The sequence below is a fragment of the Ascidiella aspersa genome, chromosome 9 (genome assembly GCF_963924565.1).
Source record: "Ascidiella aspersa chromosome 9, kaAscAspe10.2, whole genome shotgun sequence".
In the NCBI taxonomy this organism is placed as follows: domain Eukaryota; kingdom Metazoa; phylum Chordata; class Ascidiacea; order Phlebobranchia; family Ascidiidae; genus Ascidiella; species Ascidiella aspersa.
The window spans coordinates 12019542-12041231 of record NC_139455.1 but is presented as its reverse complement, the minus strand read 5'-3'; the positions used below and the strand labels follow the sequence as shown (position 1 = coordinate 12041231).

The 21690-nt window shown below is 35.2% G+C and overlaps 1 protein-coding gene across 1 annotated transcript in view; it reads right to left on the bottom strand.

Moving 5' to 3' along the window:
* The window catches only part of LOC146133019 (voltage-gated delayed rectifier potassium channel KCNH1-like), a 37440-nt gene that overhangs the window by 3323 nt on the left and 12427 nt on the right, over positions 1 to 21690 (bottom strand). Inside the window, exons 8-14 of the mRNA XM_083397629.1 lie at positions 20275 to 20388; positions 16090 to 16239; positions 15787 to 15986; positions 9108 to 9360; positions 7555 to 7763; positions 4434 to 4535; positions 2159 to 2232 (exon numbers count right to left, since the gene is read on the bottom strand). Of these exons, the coding sequence (XP_083253755.1) occupies positions 2159 to 2232; positions 4434 to 4535; positions 7555 to 7763; positions 9108 to 9360; positions 15787 to 15986; positions 16090 to 16239; positions 20275 to 20388 (1102 nt within the window). The remainder of the gene's footprint in view (positions 1 to 2158; positions 2233 to 4433; positions 4536 to 7554; positions 7764 to 9107; positions 9361 to 15786; positions 15987 to 16089; positions 16240 to 20274; positions 20389 to 21690) is intronic.

Genomic DNA, 21690 nt, shown 5'->3' with positions numbered 1-21690 from the left:
TTGTTACTGTTTTTTGCTTTATTGCCAATTTGTTATTTACTCCTTATAACAAACGGCGCTTGCCAAACCAGACCCTCGTTTTTATGCGAAGTTGTCGAATAATTTTTTTGCACCCTCGGAAATAAAAGTTTGGCAATATATGCAGTGTAAAATAAATATTTTAGTAGCATAGTTCAAATTATAATCGAGATGATTGTGACATCCACGAAAAATTGCAAAGTGATGTAGATTTTAGGCGAATAATGACAGAAGCAGAACTTAGATACCAAAAAAATGGTAATAATGTCCAAACTAGGGTTGTGCTATCCGGGTAGTTTTTTGCTATCAGATATCCGGATATAATTTTTCCGGTTAACTGGATAGCTGCGTGTCATTTTCAGTCGTTTTTACACAATTTAAGCCGTGTTTGAGTTTCAGTCCTTTTTCGTTAAAGTTCATGTAGGTGAATGTTTGCCCTAAATCCCTCCCGGGACGACGGCAACAGTTTATAGAGTAGGCTAGTGGTGAATTACTGCCTTCTGTCCAATAAAGGAGGTCTAAGTCTACTAAAATTTCGCAGTTAAATGATAATAGTGATGACTGACCTACTGTCGAGCAGCTTGCTTACTTAAAACATTATATCAGTAAGCCGGTTTATATGTACGTTTAAGCCGGATTCGAATCTATTTCGTTAATCCATTCTCTCTCGTTTTTTTTAATTAAGTTCTCTCGTTTCTTAATCGGTCAAAAGGAGTGGTTTTCAATCCGTTCGCCGCTTAATCTGTTCGTTTCGCTGACGGCCGAAATCGTTTAATGTAGAATGACCTGCTTTAACGCAGTAAGACATCACGCCACTTTTGGGACATTATGACGTAACACGAACGGCTAGTCGTAAACAAAACAACAGGTTTAGCGCATAAGGATAGAATATTACATACACTCGTTAGATACGCTGGTCTAGAATCCACAAAATCGAACATTATTTGGGTTAGGATGCGGGTTTGGGTAGGTTTAAATAGCAATACTTGGCCCACCCTCACCCAAATATTGTACATTGCTTTAATAATTGTCTCAACGCTGTGGTGGGATTCTAGGCCAGCGCCAAATACAGTTTTCATTAGTCATGTTTGGTACATCTTATCACCTTATTTTGTCCACTCTGCCTAGTGTATAGCGTTGACCAGCACACATACGCTTAACTTTTCTGCAATTACCTTCTGTGTGCCCGGTAAACTGAAGCACTATACAGTCAAAACTCAAGTAATTCTTGTTTTTTTTTAAATTTAGGTTAATAAAAACGAACAAGCAGCAATAGATTGCTACCGCAAGGAGTAGCCTAAGCCGAAAAATCGGTTGTGCGTCAGGTTTACTGGAATATATGCATATCAGTGCAGTTTGTACACTCAAGCTGGCTTGAATTTCGCGCCATGTAATTACGATGCTGGAACGGATTACTTTTAATCCGGATTGTACTTTAATCTTATCTGCCCGAAAAAGGTGCATATAAACGGGCTTAGTGGTTCTCAACCGGGGTGCTATTTCTAAAACTCGAGGGTGGCGCGACATATTCGGAATATATATTCGTGATACGATAAAATGTTATGAGTGCGACCTAATTTGGATTTGGCGCGCCCAAAAATCAAGAAAAGATACACAACGCCCCCATTTAACTCTTTAACAGGGGGCGGTGCCGTCCACGATGGGAAACACTGCTCTAAGGTAACCAAGCTGTATGTCAAGCTAACAATTATATTAAAAAAAAAATTATTTTTTTTTTACTTTGTCTATAAGTTTTAATAGGTCTTTCGTAGCTTAACAAGCGACGCAGAGTGATTTTACCATATCCATATATGTTTTATTCCGACGGGTTTGGGTCATATTCCGATTTAGACGTTATAAGGGATTAATCATATTTAGGTTTTATAATGAACTGTATTTCTTTCCGACGTTGATGTTGTTCTGGTTTGGTCTTAGGACTGGAGTCCATATAGGTAACAACATCCGGGACTCGGTCGCACATTGTTGGTCAAATCGAGTTATCACGAAATTACCTTAAATTTAAAAATCTTTATTGTCCTCTGAAATTTGATTTTAAAATTTCTTGACTATACTATGGATACGTGGCAAATAAAACCTAACATTGTTTACTTTTATGGCAAATTAGTAATAATTTTTTTACCTGGTCTTGGTGTATGTTATATTTTCAGGTTGGCTATGAAAAGGCTTCTTGACGTCTTCCGTATTTTTATTTCTCTGGAACAAAGTTAGGAACTATAGGTTGATATTTGTCGTAACAACATAAAAATTAGCGTTTTAATTGAGTAAGCATAGCCCTAAGCTAGAAAGCGTGAGACACATTAAAACTGCCTTCTTGAGTAAACCCCACAATCTGGTTAAGCTAACCTAATATAACTTGATTCGTGTGTTTTTTAAGAAACTCACTTTCAACTACATGTATAATTCGTTGCGGTAAGATATAGGGAAGCGTTTTTTTTTTCAACATACTTTTAAACGCTCAAAATTGATCTTACACTAAAGATAATATCGAATTTAACAAAAAAGTCTATCTAATCAAAACGACAAAACGGATTAATGACGTTATTAGCCTTAAAGACCACGACCGATGTTTAGGCATATTTTTTACAACGATTTTGTTCGTTTTAACTAATTAATTCAGCCAAAAAACGCGATGTAATGTTGCGCTGTAACTGACCAACTCTTTAAAGTGCAATTCGACTGGATTTCAGCTGCATTTTAAGCACGATTCCACTCGAGAACATGACTTTTTAATGCATTATTTTCTGTTTGAACAAATTTATAACGTCTTTGTTATATTGGAATTGTATGACTAATAAGTTAATCACACCTGTCCAAATTTTAAAACAACATCATTGTATGGTGTTTTGTGCTTCGTACAAACTTTTTTTACGTGATTTCGATGTATTCATTTAGCAGTGGAGTCAATACTGCTATTTTTTTGTTCTCACAGCGTCGAGTTTCTTCTATGGTAGTGCTCTTCAACCTTTTTATCATTGCAAAACCCCTGACGTACCTTCGCGTTTGTCACGAAACCTCCACTAACAAAAAATTAAAAATCACGAATTGAAAAAAAATTTTGTTTTACACAAATAGGTACCGGTACCGATATTGGGAAACTGGCACAAAGGTTTCAATGCTTTCTCTGCAATTGCTGTCCCCTCTTAGTACAACCCCCAAAATATCACTTTTCATTTTTTTTAAAGACTTCCTCCAAATTAATATCGTTGCAGATACCCAGGAGTTCTTCTAGTTGTTGCGAAGAAAGAATTAATGGATTAACTATCCACTTAAGCAAACGGAAACTCTCAGATGCTCCTTCAGGAAAGTTGCGGTTGAAATTATTCCTAAATAGTTCAAATGCTCCAACACTAGTTACTTTATTTAAACATATCCTCAAATTTCGGAAACCTCACTTAAAACTTCATTCAAAAACCTAAAAGATAAAAATCATTGTTTGAAACTTTATTGTACCTTTAAAGCTATCACTTTTGACAACTTGGGAAAATATATCTGATATTTTCCCTTGAAGATTGGTGTTGATGCATGGACAACAAATAGTATATTTAAGTCATATTTGCCAATTTTAAAAGCCTTATGTTCAACAAAATATGTCGCGAAAGGAAATATTTCTCGGCAAGAAAAACGTTTTCCCGTCTTAATTTGAACACACTAGCCAAAACTTTGCCACGAGACAATCAACGCACCCCTGTATGTAGCAAACGAGTGGCATTATCTGAATCCATTTCACACTTTTTGTAAAACTCTTGCAGATTTGTCTTTACCATCACTTTTTATCTTTAATTCACAGTTTCTACAACTAAGTCGAAAATGTTTTTTCTATTTCCGTTTTTTTTCTTCCTGCCCAAACTAAGCGGTTTTACAGCCAAAGCTTTACGGTAAACAATACAATGTTTGAATACAGAGTTTGTAACAACCGCCTTAAAACGAGCACCAACTCTTGAAAAGCGTCCAGCCATCCCAGCTGCCCGTCTGTGATTAGAAAACAACACTTTTCCCAAAGAACTTGTTTTTCTGTAATGAATTCGTTACTAAACACTTGCTCAGCAGTTGTGATCACATCCAAGTCTACGCAACACAAATGTTCAGCAACAATATTATATGAAACAACATCAGGAATTCTTATAAACACAAGCAGTTGTGCTTTACTTCTAATATCTGTTGATTCGTCCAGTTGGATTCCGTAACATGGAACTTATCCTATTTTATATAAAAGTTGTTCAAATAAATCTTCAGCCATATAAAAACCCTTTCTACCTACTGTGGTTTCAGAAAGAGGTATGTTTTGACTGAAGATGTTATAATGTCATTAAACTAAAGATGATACAAGTTCGCATCGAAACGTCTTAATTAAGATGAACTTTTCATTTTTAAAAGAAATAAGTTTGTTGGTTAACCTTTTTTTGTATCCATCTTTTCAAAAGAAATATTCTTTTTGCACCGCATGGAGTTTCCGCAAACCGTTTCCAATGCACTGCTTCTAAAGTTTGAAACACCAGCTAAAAAAGGATAAAAGTTAAAAGTTCCAATACATTAAATATTTGTATTAAGCTTTGCAAACACTTAAACTCAGTTCATTGGATGAACAGATGAAACACATATTAACAAGGTCAACACTGGGCGTTGTTGCGTTAGTCTAATGAGAAGTTGAGAGCTCGTATATTTTACATTGGTTATGCGTTGTTTTGAACAACTTTTTTGTGTTTTCGCGCTTTGTTTTTGTCATATCTCTGGAGCAGATTATCAGTTTTGAGGTAGCTTTAATTAGTTTTGATTTGTAACTACTTAAAATACTTACAGCGAGAGTGCCTTAAACATATACCGTTACAACTTTAAATTTGTAGTAAACATAACAGGGCTCGGCAAGCTACGGCCCGCGGGCCGGATCCGGCCCGCCGATGTAATTCATCCGTCTCGCTGCCTCTTGACAAACTAGACACCATTTCACATACTTTTTGACCATTTTAAATACGTAATTGCGAAAAATCGCGAAAGTTCACTTTACGTCCGCTTTGTTTACGTTTCGATGCCGCCTTTTTTAATTAGATGAGAATTTCTTTACCGTTGCGCCGTGGAAGGCTGCCAAGTGCATCGCGGAACTACGGAAAACGTATTAAAAATATAGGACATATATTTTTTAACCTTTTTTTTCGTAAATGCAATAAAAACTTGCAAGAAATTAAAAAAAGGTATACCCCCCCCAAAAAAGGTGCGCCTCGACTTAAAACGCTTAACTGAGCTAGATCAACTTTAATTGTTATCGCGTTCCCTCAAAGCAGTTTTATTACAATTTTAATTAGCAGTATAGACGACGTGTAAACTCGAATTTTAAACCAAACAAACGCTTTTTTTTTCGCTCTTTGCGTCAACACTTTACTGCCTCTGTTATCATTTTGTGCGGCCCGCAGAGACTTATCTGAGTTTGGTTTTGGCCCACGGCTAGAAAAAGGCTGCCGACCCCTGGTTTAGAAGAATACAATTAAGCGTTTGCTCAAGCTTCAATCGTAAATATAATATAATTAAGCTACAAATATTAAAAGGCGGCTAGTTCTAGACAAAGCCAAAAAATAAGTCTTTTTGTAGGACCCCTGTTTTATTCACAACTGTATTTTAGGGTGGGAAATGCTTTGTTAACCCTGACCAAATCTCGTTTAAAGTTTTGTGCCATCTTGCTTTTTTTAAGACGTTTTATTCTTAGTAATTTTGAACTGTAAAATATATCTTCCGTATAGTAAACCAATCAGCATGGTATGGTTTGTGTATTAAAATAGTATTTTCATCGGCTATTTTTTGTGTACTTTACATAAAATTGGAATAACATTGATTTAACACCCTTGAATACAAGATACCCGGCATCTTAATCAAAGATGACGGATCCGCATTCTTTAAACACCTAACCTTTTTCAATAGTATTTTTTTATAATTGGTGTAAAAATGTTAGCTGAATATTACTCGGTTTGGTTTCTTACACGTGATCCAGTGTAATTTTACAAAGGTAACGAAATACATCCTAGACCAGTGGTCGGCAAACTTTTTTCGTCGCGGCCAAAACTACTCTTTCGGGGATATTGAAGACCCACGTAAAATCACTACAAAACAGTGTCAGGATATTTGTTTTAAGTTAGTGGCATAAGAATGACGTCACACATTTAGAAACACTTGTTTTTCTCGAACGAACTCGTGCGCAAATATGAAGCTAAAATCCAGTTGAATTGCGCGTAAAAAAATTGGGTTGATTAGTTTTAATTTGTCAAGACTTAAATTAAACCGTACGTGATGCATATGGCACACAAAATGATTCGAATATTGCTCGGCATTTATAGTATGACTAGACGAAATACCCGGCGTTGCCCAGGTTAAATAGGGTATTTACTTGTAACAATAATAGGCAGCCTTTTGCAATAAGTGCGATATATTACGTGGATTCGTGCAATAGCCCGATTTTGCGTGCTTAAACTTGTATGAAGCCATCACGCTGTTGATCGTGAATGTGTAATTTAACATGTAACCGAAAGTAATGTTCCGTATTGTGTATAAAAAGGGCCGAGTAAATACTTTCTCACAATTAAACTAGGATGCGGCCCTTGCAACAATATTAGGCCCTACATATTAGCAAAGGCGCGGTGTCCATAACAAATGCGTGTTCCCCGGGCCAACTCATTCTCGAGTATGGGTTAAACAAAATGTAAGATTCCATCAAGCTGTGGCCTCTTAATAACTATTGCATATTATGTTGTACACTGTATCATTTGCTTGAGCCGCGTGCTATTGCCGATGATTTAAAAAAGGCAATTTTCCATGTTACTAAATAGGTCTAGTAATGTTACGGATATCGTATTATCCTGACTAGAGTGTTAAATAGTGTGTAAAGTGGTTGAACATTTTAATTTCTCTAATCGTTGCGCTACGTGGAGCTACACAATCGGTAAAATAAATTTCATGGTATGTGTTTTTTATTTCGCAATGATCGGATAGTTTATAATAGTAAAACAGCAATTTGGCACTGGCAGCTGGTCGTCCCTATGCTTTTAGTCGTACATTCATTGTACTATATTTAACAAGTTAGTGTGGCTAACAGTTTTTATCTTGACTGATTGTTGCATCACAATGCCTCCACTTTATCTGTTTTACTTCAATCTGCATTCAGATTAAAGTAGACTTTAAATGCCTTGTTCAAGCAACCCTCAAAGCTCTTTAACGTAGCAGCTCCAAATACATTTTTAGAGTGCATTCTAGCTACATATTTTCAGACGAGTTCGTTTGAGAACAACAGGTGTTTTTAAGATTGATTGTTGAGGTAACTTTTGACGTAATTTAATGGATTTTTCGATGTTTTCTTAATGGTTTTACGCGGTGAGCCTTCTATAGGTCTGGAAGGAGTGGTTTGGGCCGCGACATAAAAATTAACTAATCGACCAAGTACTGTTAGACCACACGAATCCTAAAATCACTTCTACATCAATCTGATTTTTATGTCGGACAAGTTTGATCTTTAAAGTTTGATATTTTGTTTTATACCTTTTGTTGTAGGTCGTAGGTTAGATGAAGCCTGGTACGAAAGGCTTTGTCAATCGAAGGAAACTTTTCCATAGTTGAATGTAAACAACCAATGGAAATTACATCCATCTCTACGTATGTAAGGGCTCGTACAGTTGATCCACTTTTATGTTTTTCGAAGTGTGTAATGTACTTTGATGAAAGCTGTAGACCGAAGCAATCGCCTTTACCTAAATACTTGGCATTGAAATTGGGTTACGGATCGACATGAAAAATGTTATGGTTTGCACAAACTGCTATTCTATTTAAATTGGATAGCAGGGACGGGCAATTTTGGGGTACATGAAAACTCGATATAAGTTACAAGGTAATACTTCAAGTGTTCAGGAATGTTTTTATATGTATCTACGTTAAGCAATCGACCAAAAGTCCGTATTTCAAATCTGGTGATATTAATGAAACTTCGCTGACATTAACAACTTCTACCATTCGTAATGTTTACACTTAAAAAGAAAACGCCACTGGCCATTATATTGACAAAATAAACTGCCTCTGTGAAAAATATAATAAAAAAACAATGTTCGCTTATGCGCACAACGCTCACAGTTCGCTGGACAAAAATACAAAATCGGGAAATCCACCACTGTGGAGCATATTGTAGCTATCTAGCATAAAAACTACACATAATAAATATCTAGCATAAAAACTACTCATGATAAAGACTTAAAACAAATTGTATAGAATGAAAAATAATTTCCACAGCGCATGTTTTTTTGATAAAATATATATTTATCTGTTCATCCAGACCTTTCCAGCCACCATATCATTGATGATATATTTGTATAGATATTACCGAGTAGTCCGTTTATGCAGATAGCTCATTACACCAACAAAATCCTGGAGGTTTTTAAACTGAGTAAAAGCAAAAAATACACCAACAAATTTATCTGAAACCATGCATTTATTTGACTTTTTGTAAGGAGTTGAAGAAGATTTCGATTCATTAATCGAACCTGATCTGGGCACCTTTCGTCGTTATGTGGGTTGTTGGGTCGCATATGACCATTGACCACCTTATAAGTAAATTAATGTAGACCTATATCCACTATAATTTCGTTGCGTGGAAAGGTAAAATATAGGGATATGGAGGAATCTGATTATTTTAAACCCTTTCCGCAGACCAGGGGCCAACTTATCATTATCATTTGACTGTACTCCTGAAGAGAGTAATTGCTTTGGTAGAAATTGACAAGGTTTAGCTACTAAGGAAGAATTATTAAAAAACATATGTTAAGAACTACTGATCTAGTTTATTGAAGTTGACTTAGCGACTAATATAATAAGGCAACCGAGTTGGAGTTTGACAAGTGCCGCACTAAAATCTCGTAGATTTTAATAAAAAAGTCCCACCACTTATTCTATGAATTTATGCTGTTTTAGACCCCTTAAATAACAAAAATATATCAATCGTTAAGTTTTATAAGTGTCATTCTTTGTTGACAGTAGAGCATACCTTTATACTGGTAGTCAATACAAATATATTACACAGCCTACTTACGATTAAGTATTCTTACTTATAATGGCCACAAGAGCATCGTCGTATATTATTTCAAGCGAACCAGATATCACAAAATAAAGGTGGTCCACTATTTCGCCTTTGTCACAAACTATGTCGCCAGGAGCTGCATAAGATCTTTCCAAATTTCGTGCAAGAAGGCTTTTCTCATTGTGAGACATGTTTTTGAAAACATTTTGTTCCTTTAAAGTCACGCGATGCAAATAGCTGCAAACTTCTGCTTTTTTGTGATCCGGTAGAAAGTTTAATATCTGTAAAACAAAAAAAATGCTAAAATAGCCTGACATTTTAAAATGACGCAAAGAGTTAAAAGGGAAATGCTTTTTGGTACATTTTAGCATTGTCTTTTCTGGTAAGGTTGTTCTTTTAAGAATGCAGCTGTTGAGCGAAACTTATTAACATTTTGCAGTTTATAGATTAATGTCAATTACGATATGAATTTTTCCAATAGAGATTCAATCACGATTGCTAATCCGTACGGCCAAACGCATAGTTGCTCTATTTCTGCTTTATTTGTAAGACGAATGCACAAGGGTACAGCATATAATGTAAAACGATGCAATTGATTCAAACCGCTTAGTGCTGACTAACTACGTGGCTAACTAATCGCACAGTGAAAAATGTATCTTATGTTTCCATTACTAAAAGCGTAGTACATATGTGACCCAGTTAAACTTTGATAAATTCAAAAACCGCAATTTCAGTTTATGCTCTGTAAAATGTTTATAACTTTGCGCACCAGTGTTTTTGTATAAATGCCCGAAGTATCCTGCCAGAAAACAAGGTAAAAAATCCAACAACTTGCAACATTGTGTTTGTTGATTCATCATTACACGAAAAGTTTTTAAGAACTGAAAAAATAATAAGACGTCTTAATGGGGTCAACCATATTTTGTATGGGCTACAAAATTCAAACTCGAGATTGGTCTCATATTAAAGAACTAGACGAAATACCCGGCGTTGCCCAGGTTAAATAGAATATTTACCGATTATATTCGTAAGATCTTCGTAAATGACAGAAATAATGCAAACATATTTTTTTGTGACGTTTGTCAATTGAGAATAACTCCCAAACGTAAAACTTTAGGTTGCAGCAGCAATTGCTTAGACTTGCTTAATAGCGTCATGTTTAAGCAAATACGTAATCCCGGTGCTAAACTGCGTCAAACGGGAGAAAATGCCTCATTGAAAAAACAAATGCTTACTGTTAACTACTGCAACAAACGCAATATTTCGCGAACTCTGCTAAGTATTGCGTGGGTAAACACATTGTAAGAAGTCATTAGGCTTTGGCCTCAATCACTGTCGCTAACAAACGGCTTGAAAATAAAAAAATTTGCGAACTCTTATCTAAATTTTACGCGTAAACAGGCATTAATAAGTTCCTAAACATAATAGTCTTAGTTGGAAACATTAAAATTTTACTTTATGAAGGAAATGTAACAAATTGTAACATTTTATAAAAACTCCAGTTTTCTACAACTGAGCTAAAGCAGCGCAACGTCAATGCTGCTCGAATTTCATATTATAATCATCACCGACTGGGCGAACATCTAGCCACACACACACATCTCACAAACTTTCTATTTCATTATGTAGATATACCAAGAGCAACAAAAGAGCCAATTTGCCGAAATGGACAAGTCATGGCGTCATCAACAAAAAATGGCTATAAATGACGTTAAATTTGCAATTTAGTATTGGAACTACGTGGGGCCACGTATGCTAAGTAAAATCTAGAAGCACAAAACATTAATTTGTTTTTTGTGCAAGACATGACGCCATAGTTTAACTATGTAAAATAAAATCAACAGTAAATACTGCTTATATTTAATGTAAAAAGTACTGCATTAGTTAATCAGTTATTTTTTTCGGTTTATGCATAACTCATGAAAATGCTTAGTTGATAAATGTAGTGAAATAGAACACAAAAATAAATTTTTTGAGTCAAGTTTTACCTGACCGACAGTTTCAAAAAGCTGACTACAGTTTTTTTTAATTTTGTAAACGATGTATATGCATTTTAATCGATTTTGAATTCAAATAATTTGAAGAAATTTTGACAAAATTTTGAATTTTTTTGACAATTCAAAAAGTAATCACACTTATCATAATATATTATTATCAATCTGTTCCAATGAGATTATTGTCTAATGTTTCTTGTTGGACAACAACGCTTACATAGATCAACATACAATAGTGTACTTCAAACCATAATGCTTTTTACACGTACTTTTTTTTCAGTACGCTATTTAACCGCAAGGAGGTTTATAGTGCAGATGCAAACTGGTGTCGTATAAATTCGTGTAATTATCTGCGTGATCCCGAGGGCGCACTGTCTTATTTTCATCAAATCCTTGAAGCTGTGTTTCTTAACTGCAAATACGCGTTGTAGAACCCCTGTGTTATAGCCGATTATTCCATCAGTCGTTGGAAACGACAATATGGACGCGTATACCCCTCTTCTAGTGTTTCGAGAAGTTCGCCCTAAACAACAAGTGGGATAAATCACTGTGGTCATTTAGCGCCCTGCTCGCTGGTAAGGCATTTGGGAGTTCTTCGAAGCGTTCCAACGAAGACTCCATGGATTACAAGCAGTTAAAGACCAAGCAGTATTTAAAAGGTACGATTTGACGTAAAAGGTTTACCGTAACAAATCTATCAGATGCCCGAAAAAGACGACAACCGCAAAACGACGTATCATGCACCTGAACAACTAACTGATTTAAGTCGAGAAGTTATGTGAGTGGGATCTTCCAAAATTTGGGCTTACAGAGCAAATTCTTCAAATTCTGTCGTTTGGAACTTGAAATGCGCCTTCAGCAGTCATCGAACTCAAAAAACGCCATCACGATAATGACTGAGCAGCATTTTGTCGGCTCATGTTTGTGGAATGGCAAAGCAAGAGTGTGCTAGTCAAGGTTGCAGAGTTCAACCCGAAATCAGGACACAGAGCTCTTAAGAGTCGGTTTATTTGACTGGGGTCAGACTCGGGACTCATTATCCGAAAAGATTGCCCGAAACCCTAGTGCGCATCTTTTGCTTGCGCAGTATTAAGTTTGCCGATCTTTTGGTCCGCTTCGCCTCACACCTGTGCTTTTCGCAGATTTGTGAAGAAGAGTCATGCACTAGTCCTTTTAGCTTTACATCGTCAAAAGGAGGGTGGTTAATAGTTTGTTGGTGATAGTCGTCGGCGAGCAAATATTTTTTAGTGAGCAAAAATATTTCAAGTCTAAGTTAGCAGGGACAGATTACTGTTTTTTGTATGGGGGGCGATATAAAAATTTAGAGATAAAGTCACGCAGCGCGACGTCATGAAACAAATATTCTCAAGAAACGTTCTATTCTCGGATGACTTCGAAAACGTGCAACTGCAATCAAGTTTAAATACATTCAAGGATATGGCTACATACCAGTCGCGCAAAAACATATTTGATTATTTGGGCTAAATTGCCAAAACGTCTAATTTAAAAAGATAGGATACGTGATGCCTTTAGTACAATTTTAAGATTGGTTAACTGCTTGCCCTTTGGCATTTATCAAAATGATTTTTTTTTCGATTTGTGAGGGCCATTGACCCCACAGCTGTATCTGTACAAAAATCACGCAAAAATTACGCGGTGACGCAAAACATACAGTGCATTTATCCTGACAAATTTCAAGATGGAAGAGATGCTACCTATACAACACAGTAGTAATATTGCACAGAAGTTTTAGATTGGCGCAAAGCACGAAACACTTAAGTCGACATACTTGACATAAATTGCATTTAAGGAGAGGTGTCCACGCTGCGCTTGCCTATAGAATGGGCACAAAGAAAATGTGTAATAAAATTACTTTTTGTATATGTCGCCCTAATTTTTCATTTATCTAGTTTAATTTGGTAAAATATATACCTTGAATAGGGCCGTGATGCACCGAAAGTTATGTTCATGGGTGTTAAAATGCAGCAGTTATACTAAAAATATAGCCAAAAATGCATTCTTGTATTATGATAACCACTCCTCTAAACCCTTCTTTTCCTATTAGCTTTGTTTTCGGGGGTAGACATTTAGTTCCACGTGAGATAAAAAAAATTACAGCACGGATGATAAAAACCGATTAGGCAAGTAATTTACAACAGAGACATATGCTACGTACGAATTGACAATGCACAAATAGTTTGTTGGCTTGAATTGAGTTACAAGCAGTGTTCCCTCTAAGGTGCGCAACTGCGCAATTGCGCAGCCACACCAGACAAACAGCGCAGTAAAATTTGTCTCTTGCGCACTTTCATCATTCTCAAATTAAAACTAAAATATCTTCACTTTTTGGCCACAACAGTTTAAGCATTTCGCATTGGCCATGTTTTTCGTTGATGTTTGCAGCTAAGACAAGTAAACAAATCAAATCCGCATTGACGATTGTGACGTAATACATGTTTTGCTGTTGCTTTTTTGTATTATACTTTTTGATCATCCATGCTGATTATGTTTTTATATCTTACGTAGAATTAAATGTCTACCCAAGAAAACCAAGCTAAAAGGAAAAAAACAGTCAGGAAAATGCTGAGCAAAGCAGTGGAGTGATTAACAATATTTCGAAATCATGAAACCGAATGCATTTTGGGGGACGAATATTTTTAATACAACCGCAATTTTTACGTGATTTCTATGCATATACAGCCGCGAAGTCAATTATTTGCCCTCACAAATTGGCATATTCATCTTGAGAAATGCAAATGAGCGAGTAGTTCGCGATTCTTAATTGTGTCCTAAATCAAATATCCTATAATGCTAAATTGTTTTCTCAATTTAACCAGATCATTGGATCGCGCCACCGCTGTGATGCCACATCGTCGAACGTACTTAAACCCGTTGCAGTTGCACATACATGTTTCTTGAGAATATTTGTTTCACGGCGTCACGTTTTGTGACGTCATCTCTAAAAAAATTAGCCTTAAAATATTCTTGTGCACTACAAAAAATATTTGCGCAGTAGAAAATTTTCTTAGAGGGAACACTGGTTACAAGGCAGTTGTTTGATTCCTATTTTTTTATTGTGTGGTCCATTTGAACTACTATTCAAAACTAAATTTCTCACTTAATTTTTTTATAGAGCACTTTTATATCTATGCAGAGGTCAAAAAATACCCATTGGCCAAAAAAGAAAGCAGTTCTTAACATAATTTTGGCAAATAAATTTTAGGATGTCCATTAACTTAACAACTGTATGGGCTACAATTCCAAAAATGATGTAAAAGTATTCACCTAATATTGTTAATTTAAAATTTCTCATTTGCGAATTTTCTTAGAGGGAACACTGGTAATCAATCAAATAATGGCCGAGGCGAAATGCTCAAAGTTGTTGTTGCAAAAAAAGATTTTTAAGTTTAATTTGAGACTGATGTAAGGGCGCAAATTGTCTGGTATGGCTGCGCAATTGCACACCTTAAAGGGCACTCTGTTCGTCGGTAAAACGTTGGGGTCAATGCAGAAGCGTTCACGTCGCGACCCCTGTCAGGCTAAATCATAAATCCCCTGATGCCTGCTAAATATCTACTTAACTGTCAAAAGGATACCAATATCAACTAACAGTTAGCTCCTTTCGGGACTATGTCTTACGGTGCTATCCATCGATATGAAGGTTTCTTCTCGGCAAAATCACAACTACTTGCTGATCTCTGCGTGCAACACAAATGTCACGTGATATGTATACAAGAGACTCACCGAGACATGATTCTCCTAGTAGAGTCACCCACCGGTGCTGCATGGTGCAGCTTTTGAGTGTTAATAATCCTAGGATTGGTAATTAGTGTGGGTTGATGTTACCAACGTCTTATAGAAAAAAAATATTCCACTAAACATTAGGCATCAACCCAAACCCACTACATAAGGATAGTCGTCTTAACATCTCTACCTGAGTTTGCATACAATGTTAACATTATGGAATATTGCGGGTCTATCAACTTACTATGCGCTTACTTACTATAATATACCTAATTACCTAATTACCTATACAACCAGATTTGGATGGTAAAAGCACATTTGCGCATTTCAATATCTTATGACAGTGGTTTTCAAACAATTTCCTTCGCGACGTCGTCGTAAATTTTGTTGATCTTGCGACGTTTCAATAAAATTGCAAAAGAAAATTTTTAAATTTTCGTGATAATTTAGGAGTCACTCATACAAAAGGGGGCTAACTGGAGCTTTAGTGACTATAGTGTTACGACTACTCTTTCATACCACAGCGAATAGTTTTAGGGCTGATTTATGCTTTGTTTGACATTTTAACTTTAATCAAATCCCTGATTTTCTACTTAATGGCACAAATATGTCCATTGTCCACGTTAAAAATCCTAATAAAAGACATGAGGTACCACCCTCTGCAACCCATTATTTTTATGTTTAAAATTCATTTTAATTGGCGCTAAAATTCTTCGATTACAATGAAAGAAACTTTTGTGATGTAGAAATGTACCCCTGTTCGAAAGAATATTGACGAAATTTAGAAGTACTTAGACGATTTTCAATTTGACGCAAAATAAAATAACGGATTTTTTGATTTTTTGAGTATTAATACCTGTTGTTTAAAAATAAAGCCTTTCAATTTTAACCTCTGTTTCACATTTGATATAACATACCAATAATATAGTGAGGCAAAAAAGAGTACAAACACACAGAAAATAAATTTACTTTTTCTACATCGATTCCGTGGGTAGCTGCTTGTGTATATATCATATAATCGCAAATGCTTTCCGTTAGATGACTTGGTAACTCGTTAATTCTGGCAAAGTCCCTTACTGCTTTCAAGTGTCCTATAAATTCGTGCTTGTGTGCATTGAATTGTTGTAAAATGGTCGTTACGTTTCCCAATATGGCCGCATACAGAATACCTTTCAACAAAGAAAAAACATTATCAATAATGGTAACGAAGTTGAATATGCTCTTGACCCGCAATATTTCCGACACGCGACTTCATAATTACTTACTACCTACCTCCAACAGTGAGTATAAATATACAGTAAATCTTCTCCAGAATTGTTTCCCCAGCAATATTACCAAATCCTGCTGATATCACATTGGTCAGAGCAAAGTACAAACATGCCGAATATAATTGGGGAAACGTCGGTCCTCCTGCTACACTTTCTAAATTTAAAAGGATTATCGTGAATCGTTTGCACATAATATGTGATTTTATTAATTAGCATACAGTAACCCTATTGTATGGCTAAAAAGGGCCAATCTGGGGATAAAAATCAAAAGCAAGTGTTTCCTGATTTGTCCATTTGGCCTCAATGTTATTTCCAGCTCATCGAGCATGGGTGAATGAAATTTTAGATTTCAAAAATGGCCTCCAGGGTCATTTTATGTTAATTCACCAGAACATGTAACCCATCGTTTCGAAAAATGATACTAAAAGGAGTAAAACGAGTGTTTTTGAGAGACATGGAGTTATTTTACTCCAATACTTTCTTAAAGTCATTTTTATGCTCTTTAAATCGAAAAGGTAAAATTCTATTACCCGTCATGCGATTAGTTTTTGACTAGTCAAAACAACTAATTTTGTTAAAATTTATATGTTAGGTCAAACTTCGTCAAAATTGAGGTCATAAAGAAAAGTCATAAAGAAGGCTAAAATTGTATTAAATTCAAGCGACGCTCGCCTATGGTCACAGAGAAAAAAAGGTTTATTTTGTTTAAGTTGGCGCAAATGCAGAGAGACGCATGAAATTTTATAACTAAAAAGATTTATAAAAACAGAATACTGACACTGTACCACAGGGGTTCCCAACCTTTTCTACACCGTGGTCCCTTTAAAAATTTTGAGAAATCAATGCCCCACATTTTTTACAACTTTTGGAAAAAAAGTTTCATGGCCCCCCAGATTGGGAACCCCTGCTGTAGCACATCTTAAAAAATTATAATGCACCTGACCGTTAGAGTCGCCAAAAACTGGTTGAAAAGCAGCATGCGTTTGGCCACCATTAAAAAAAACTGTGCTTCATGAGACCATGGTAAAATTAAAAGCTAACCTCATATTAATACAACAGCATTTACGAGGGGTTTACATTAACATAAATGTTATAAAACAATTGATGCAAATAACGCAAAGTCGTGATTTGTGTTTTATGGTAAACTATTACATAGCAACAGTAGAATGCAACAAAAATCAAGGGCTGAATTATCTATAATACCATAGTATTAAAACCAACTACATAATAAAACAGAATATGCAGTAATATCTACGAGGCAGTGTTAAAATGACTTTAAGTCAAAAATTCTTATATGTTTCGTATCCAAACTTATAAAGTAATACAATCCTTACAGGTATTATTATTTCCTGACATTTGCACTCGAACTTATTATTAAGAAACAAATGCAAAAAATGGTTATGATTTATGAAAAAACAACAAATAACTAAGGTTTTGGTGTAAAAATTTTATTGAAAATTAGTAAAGCTCTTTTGCTTGGTCAGACTCGCAAGTCCCACAAATTTTTTTAAAGGCATTGAAAGTAAAAAGTTCAAGGACCACTGATGTAAGTCAATGACATTGCGTAAGTGCAATTAAGTCTTTTCCAACGACTTGACTTGATACTTGGAAGAGTTGCTCATACACTGAACAGTTTACCAATTTTAACTTGATTTGAGCAAATTAATGACTTAGACAAGGTATTCCCTTATTATTTTTGCAGAAAACTTATATTAGATTTACAGTATTTTTCAAAGTTACTTGACTGGGACAAAATTACTTGTTTACAACATGGATAAGCAAGAGTAGGACGTAAACTCGTCGAAATAAAACTTTAAAACTGTCAGTTCTAAACTATTTGTAATACAGTCTAAAATGACATAAACAACATCTTAAACTGAAGGGAGGGGTATGTCTTCGTATCAACTTTTGGGTTCCAGACTATTTTAACCACCAATCGTTTATTTTTACCCACCATTTGTGCTTGATTTTGGGATATGGGTAGGGTTAAAATAGGAATATGGTTGAAATTTTTAGTAGAGTTAGTGATAAATTTATGGGCAAACTTTGATTAGTTCTTTTTTATTTCTACCTTATTCGAATAATGGCACTCCTATTTTGGCCTTATTCCGAACTATGGTATATTTCGGTGATGATGCTATTCTAATTTCAGGATTATTGCTTGAGTCTCAGCCTATTTAACTGGGTGAAATTGTTAATGAGTTTAGTTCGCTAGTGCAATTTTTGTGTTTTCGCTAGTGCAATTTTTGTGTTTAAGGATTTTTAAGCGCCACAAATCATTTAAGATTAATCAAAACTGTATAACTTTCCACCCTCAACAATTTTCTTATTTAAAATTTCATATATTTAACACACTGGCTGTGCATAGTCGTTACTTTTATTCTTCTTGGTTCTACATTTTTTGAGCTTTTAGAGGTAAATTGGTTTCTAACTTGTTCGTTAGCAGTGTTAAAGTAATAGTAAACCATTGAGATATGTTTGTGGTAATAAGCGACGCCACGTTAGTTCTATTTCTGTTCTGACTGCCAAAAGACGGAACATTGATCGACCTCAATGTAGTGGTTTATCAACAAAATCCCCGTAAATGCGATTGCAGACTTTAGTTTCAGTACAGCTCACATAATAAAGTCTATTTGTCCTAGAAATAAATGCTTTCCAGATGCTGCCAGGACCCCCGGTAGACTAGTCTCTACTCGGTAGAAGTGTTGAGTTCACAAACCATGCAATCAAAAGCGAGTTTCCTACTGATGAAGAGGTTGAGACAGAAAGAACATATCCTTTAATGACACATTCTGAAGAATTTGTCTAGGGATACTATCCGTTGCCACCAGGGGCTGATCCATGATACAAAGGTACGCCAGAATTTTGAGTTGACCGGGCGATTGAGGATAAACGATCTAATGATGAAATATCAGTTTCAAGGATTTATAGGGGGATGTATTCATTGGCAAACTAACCTTTTTCAATCTGTAAAATCATAAATTAAGGCGAAAAATTTGACACATATCTGTTGTCGCTTGCAGAATAGGTCAAGGGAATGTAGCATATGCACTATAGATGTAGCCTAAACCAACAAACCAAAGTGAGATATTTAAGATTTATTTATAAACCTACGGTAAACCACCAAATCAAAATTGACCCCCAAAAAATTGCCCTATGAAAAATATACAACAACCCCAACCCCATCTAGTTCTCATTATTTTATATGACCCCATATTTATTTTCTGGACATATCTTATTTTTGTCAAAATTATATGGGACAAAACTGTTTTCAGGCAAGAAATTTTTAAGTTTACTTTAAGGTAAGATAAAATACAAAAATTAAATTAAACTTTAAATAAATAAAACAAATATTTTTGCATTTTCTTTAGCATATAGAATCAACACTGAAAATGTATCTCTTGGCAAACTACCCCTTTTGCATCAAACTCGCCCTATGTGTTTTTGCTAGCAGAAAGAAGTTAATGCAAGAAACAAGTTAAGAAAGAGATATTTTCTGGGAGGTTGGGTTGCTGGGGTTTAGTTTTTTTGTGTGTGTTTGGGGGTAAAACGTTAAATAGATATTATCAGGCGGAAGCTGAAAGATTTTTTTTTTGAGGAGGTCCAGTTTTTTAATAGTTTTTTTGACAAAATTATTTTTTTAAGGTTATTATTTTTACTTAAAATGTTGGGAAATATTTTTAGGTGTTCCCTTCGGAACCTTAAATTAGGGAAGTTCTTAACCCCTATCAAGTGATAGAAATATTAAAAAAAAAAATGTTATCCACTAGCAAACTGTCCCCTTCGCATCAGAAAAGTCATGGTTAAAAGGCTTAAAATTTTCGGCCAATATTAAATGAGTCAAGGAAAAGTCTTGGGGATGTATTTGTTTATCAAAGGAGCTTTTTAGGGGCGAGTTTGGTAAGAATGAATCGAATGAATTTTGCATAGTCGTTAGAAAAAAAAAAACAACAGAAAATGTAACCCTTTGCTACTACCCCCTTTGCATCGGTAAATTTTAACCAAGGCAGGAAAATTTCTATATATATATCTGTTTTTGCTTGCAGAAACAAATCAAGGGAAGTACAAATACCCTAAAACCAATAAACCAAAGTGTAATAATATTATATATTATATAACATCTGAAGATCTAACCTGGTAAATAACCCTATAAAAATGTCTAACTCAAAAAGCTATAAAAAATTCTTACTTGAAGATGTATTGAAGTAATAGTGTTGGTTTGTTGATTCCCCTAGAGTGATCAGCCAGGTTTTAGGTGGAAAACCATCTTTATGGTTTTCTATTCCCCTTTTTTCTTGCTTCTCTAATCGATATATTTAATTTATGTCTACATTCAGGCTATGAAACATATCATTAACCGAATTTCGGCTGAAGTCCCAATTAAAACGCTTGAATTAAAATATTTTTTTTATAATTTTCAATATTTTTAGTCGGAAAATAAGTTATTTCATGACAGGCAGGATGAGAAAGGTATTGTATTATTTAGGTATTATAATATGTTTTATTTAACCACTGGTATTCAAGGTTACGTAAAAAACATTTTTAATATACAAATGATTATTTTAGTAATCCCCTTAAAAAACATGAAAATGCATGTTTAGTAAACACGTAAACTAAAACAGCTACAACATCATTTTGGTCCTAAAAACATGGAATGCATGCAGGTTTTTTTTAAGGTTTGGTTTGGGTGACCTCTAAATAGTTTTAAGAGACCGCAAGTGTTTCATTTAAATACCAAAAAATAGCCATATTTGCTTAAACGAATTATTTACTAGGCTACTGGCAGTGCACAATCACAGAACAAATAGCACTTGCAAATAACGCATTAAAACTTGATAGCAATTCTGTCAGCACTTTAACGTATTTCTTAGTTTCTGTCCTTCCTCTCTTTTACACTCAAAATATGCCGCCTTATATAATGCCAAAAATATTCTCCCACCTACAAGAAGCTTCGGTTAAGTTACGTCACAAACAATTGTTAAAACTAAACGTCAGGGTGAGTAAATACGTTTATGGCATCATAAGCTTCATAATATTCAGTTTAAGTCATAGAAGAGTCCAGAAGGAATAGAATTAATTCGAATCTAGGTTTCACAAGAAAAGCAATTATTACGTTATTTCTGATTTCAAAGGTTACTTTAGGACAACCATTAATCTCTAAAGATGCAGGACAAACCTAGGCACTTAAACTACATACAATCAACGCAACAAAATGAATTATTCGACAAGGCACAGCTTAAATGATTGTGACAGCGACCAAACAGCCTGCCCAACACGGCCGCCAAACAAGTTTGCTGCACAATCAAACAAAGTGTGCTTGTTGGCTTCTGCTTGTTATGTTTCCACACGTAAAAACTGATCATTATGCGCCATAAATCAGAAATAAACATTGACTAGTATCGAAGGTGCACTTCTTTTGTGAATAACTCTTTGATTCAGCTGTTAGCCTCCACTTATTCTTTTTTCCGGACGTGAACTATTGATCGTAGACTATATTTGTATTATCGACAAGACATAGCGAGAAACAACCATTACTTTTCTACTGTAGTTGCAAGTCAAAATTTTGGGAAACCGCTGGAGAAATTTGGGGGATCGTTTCGGAACA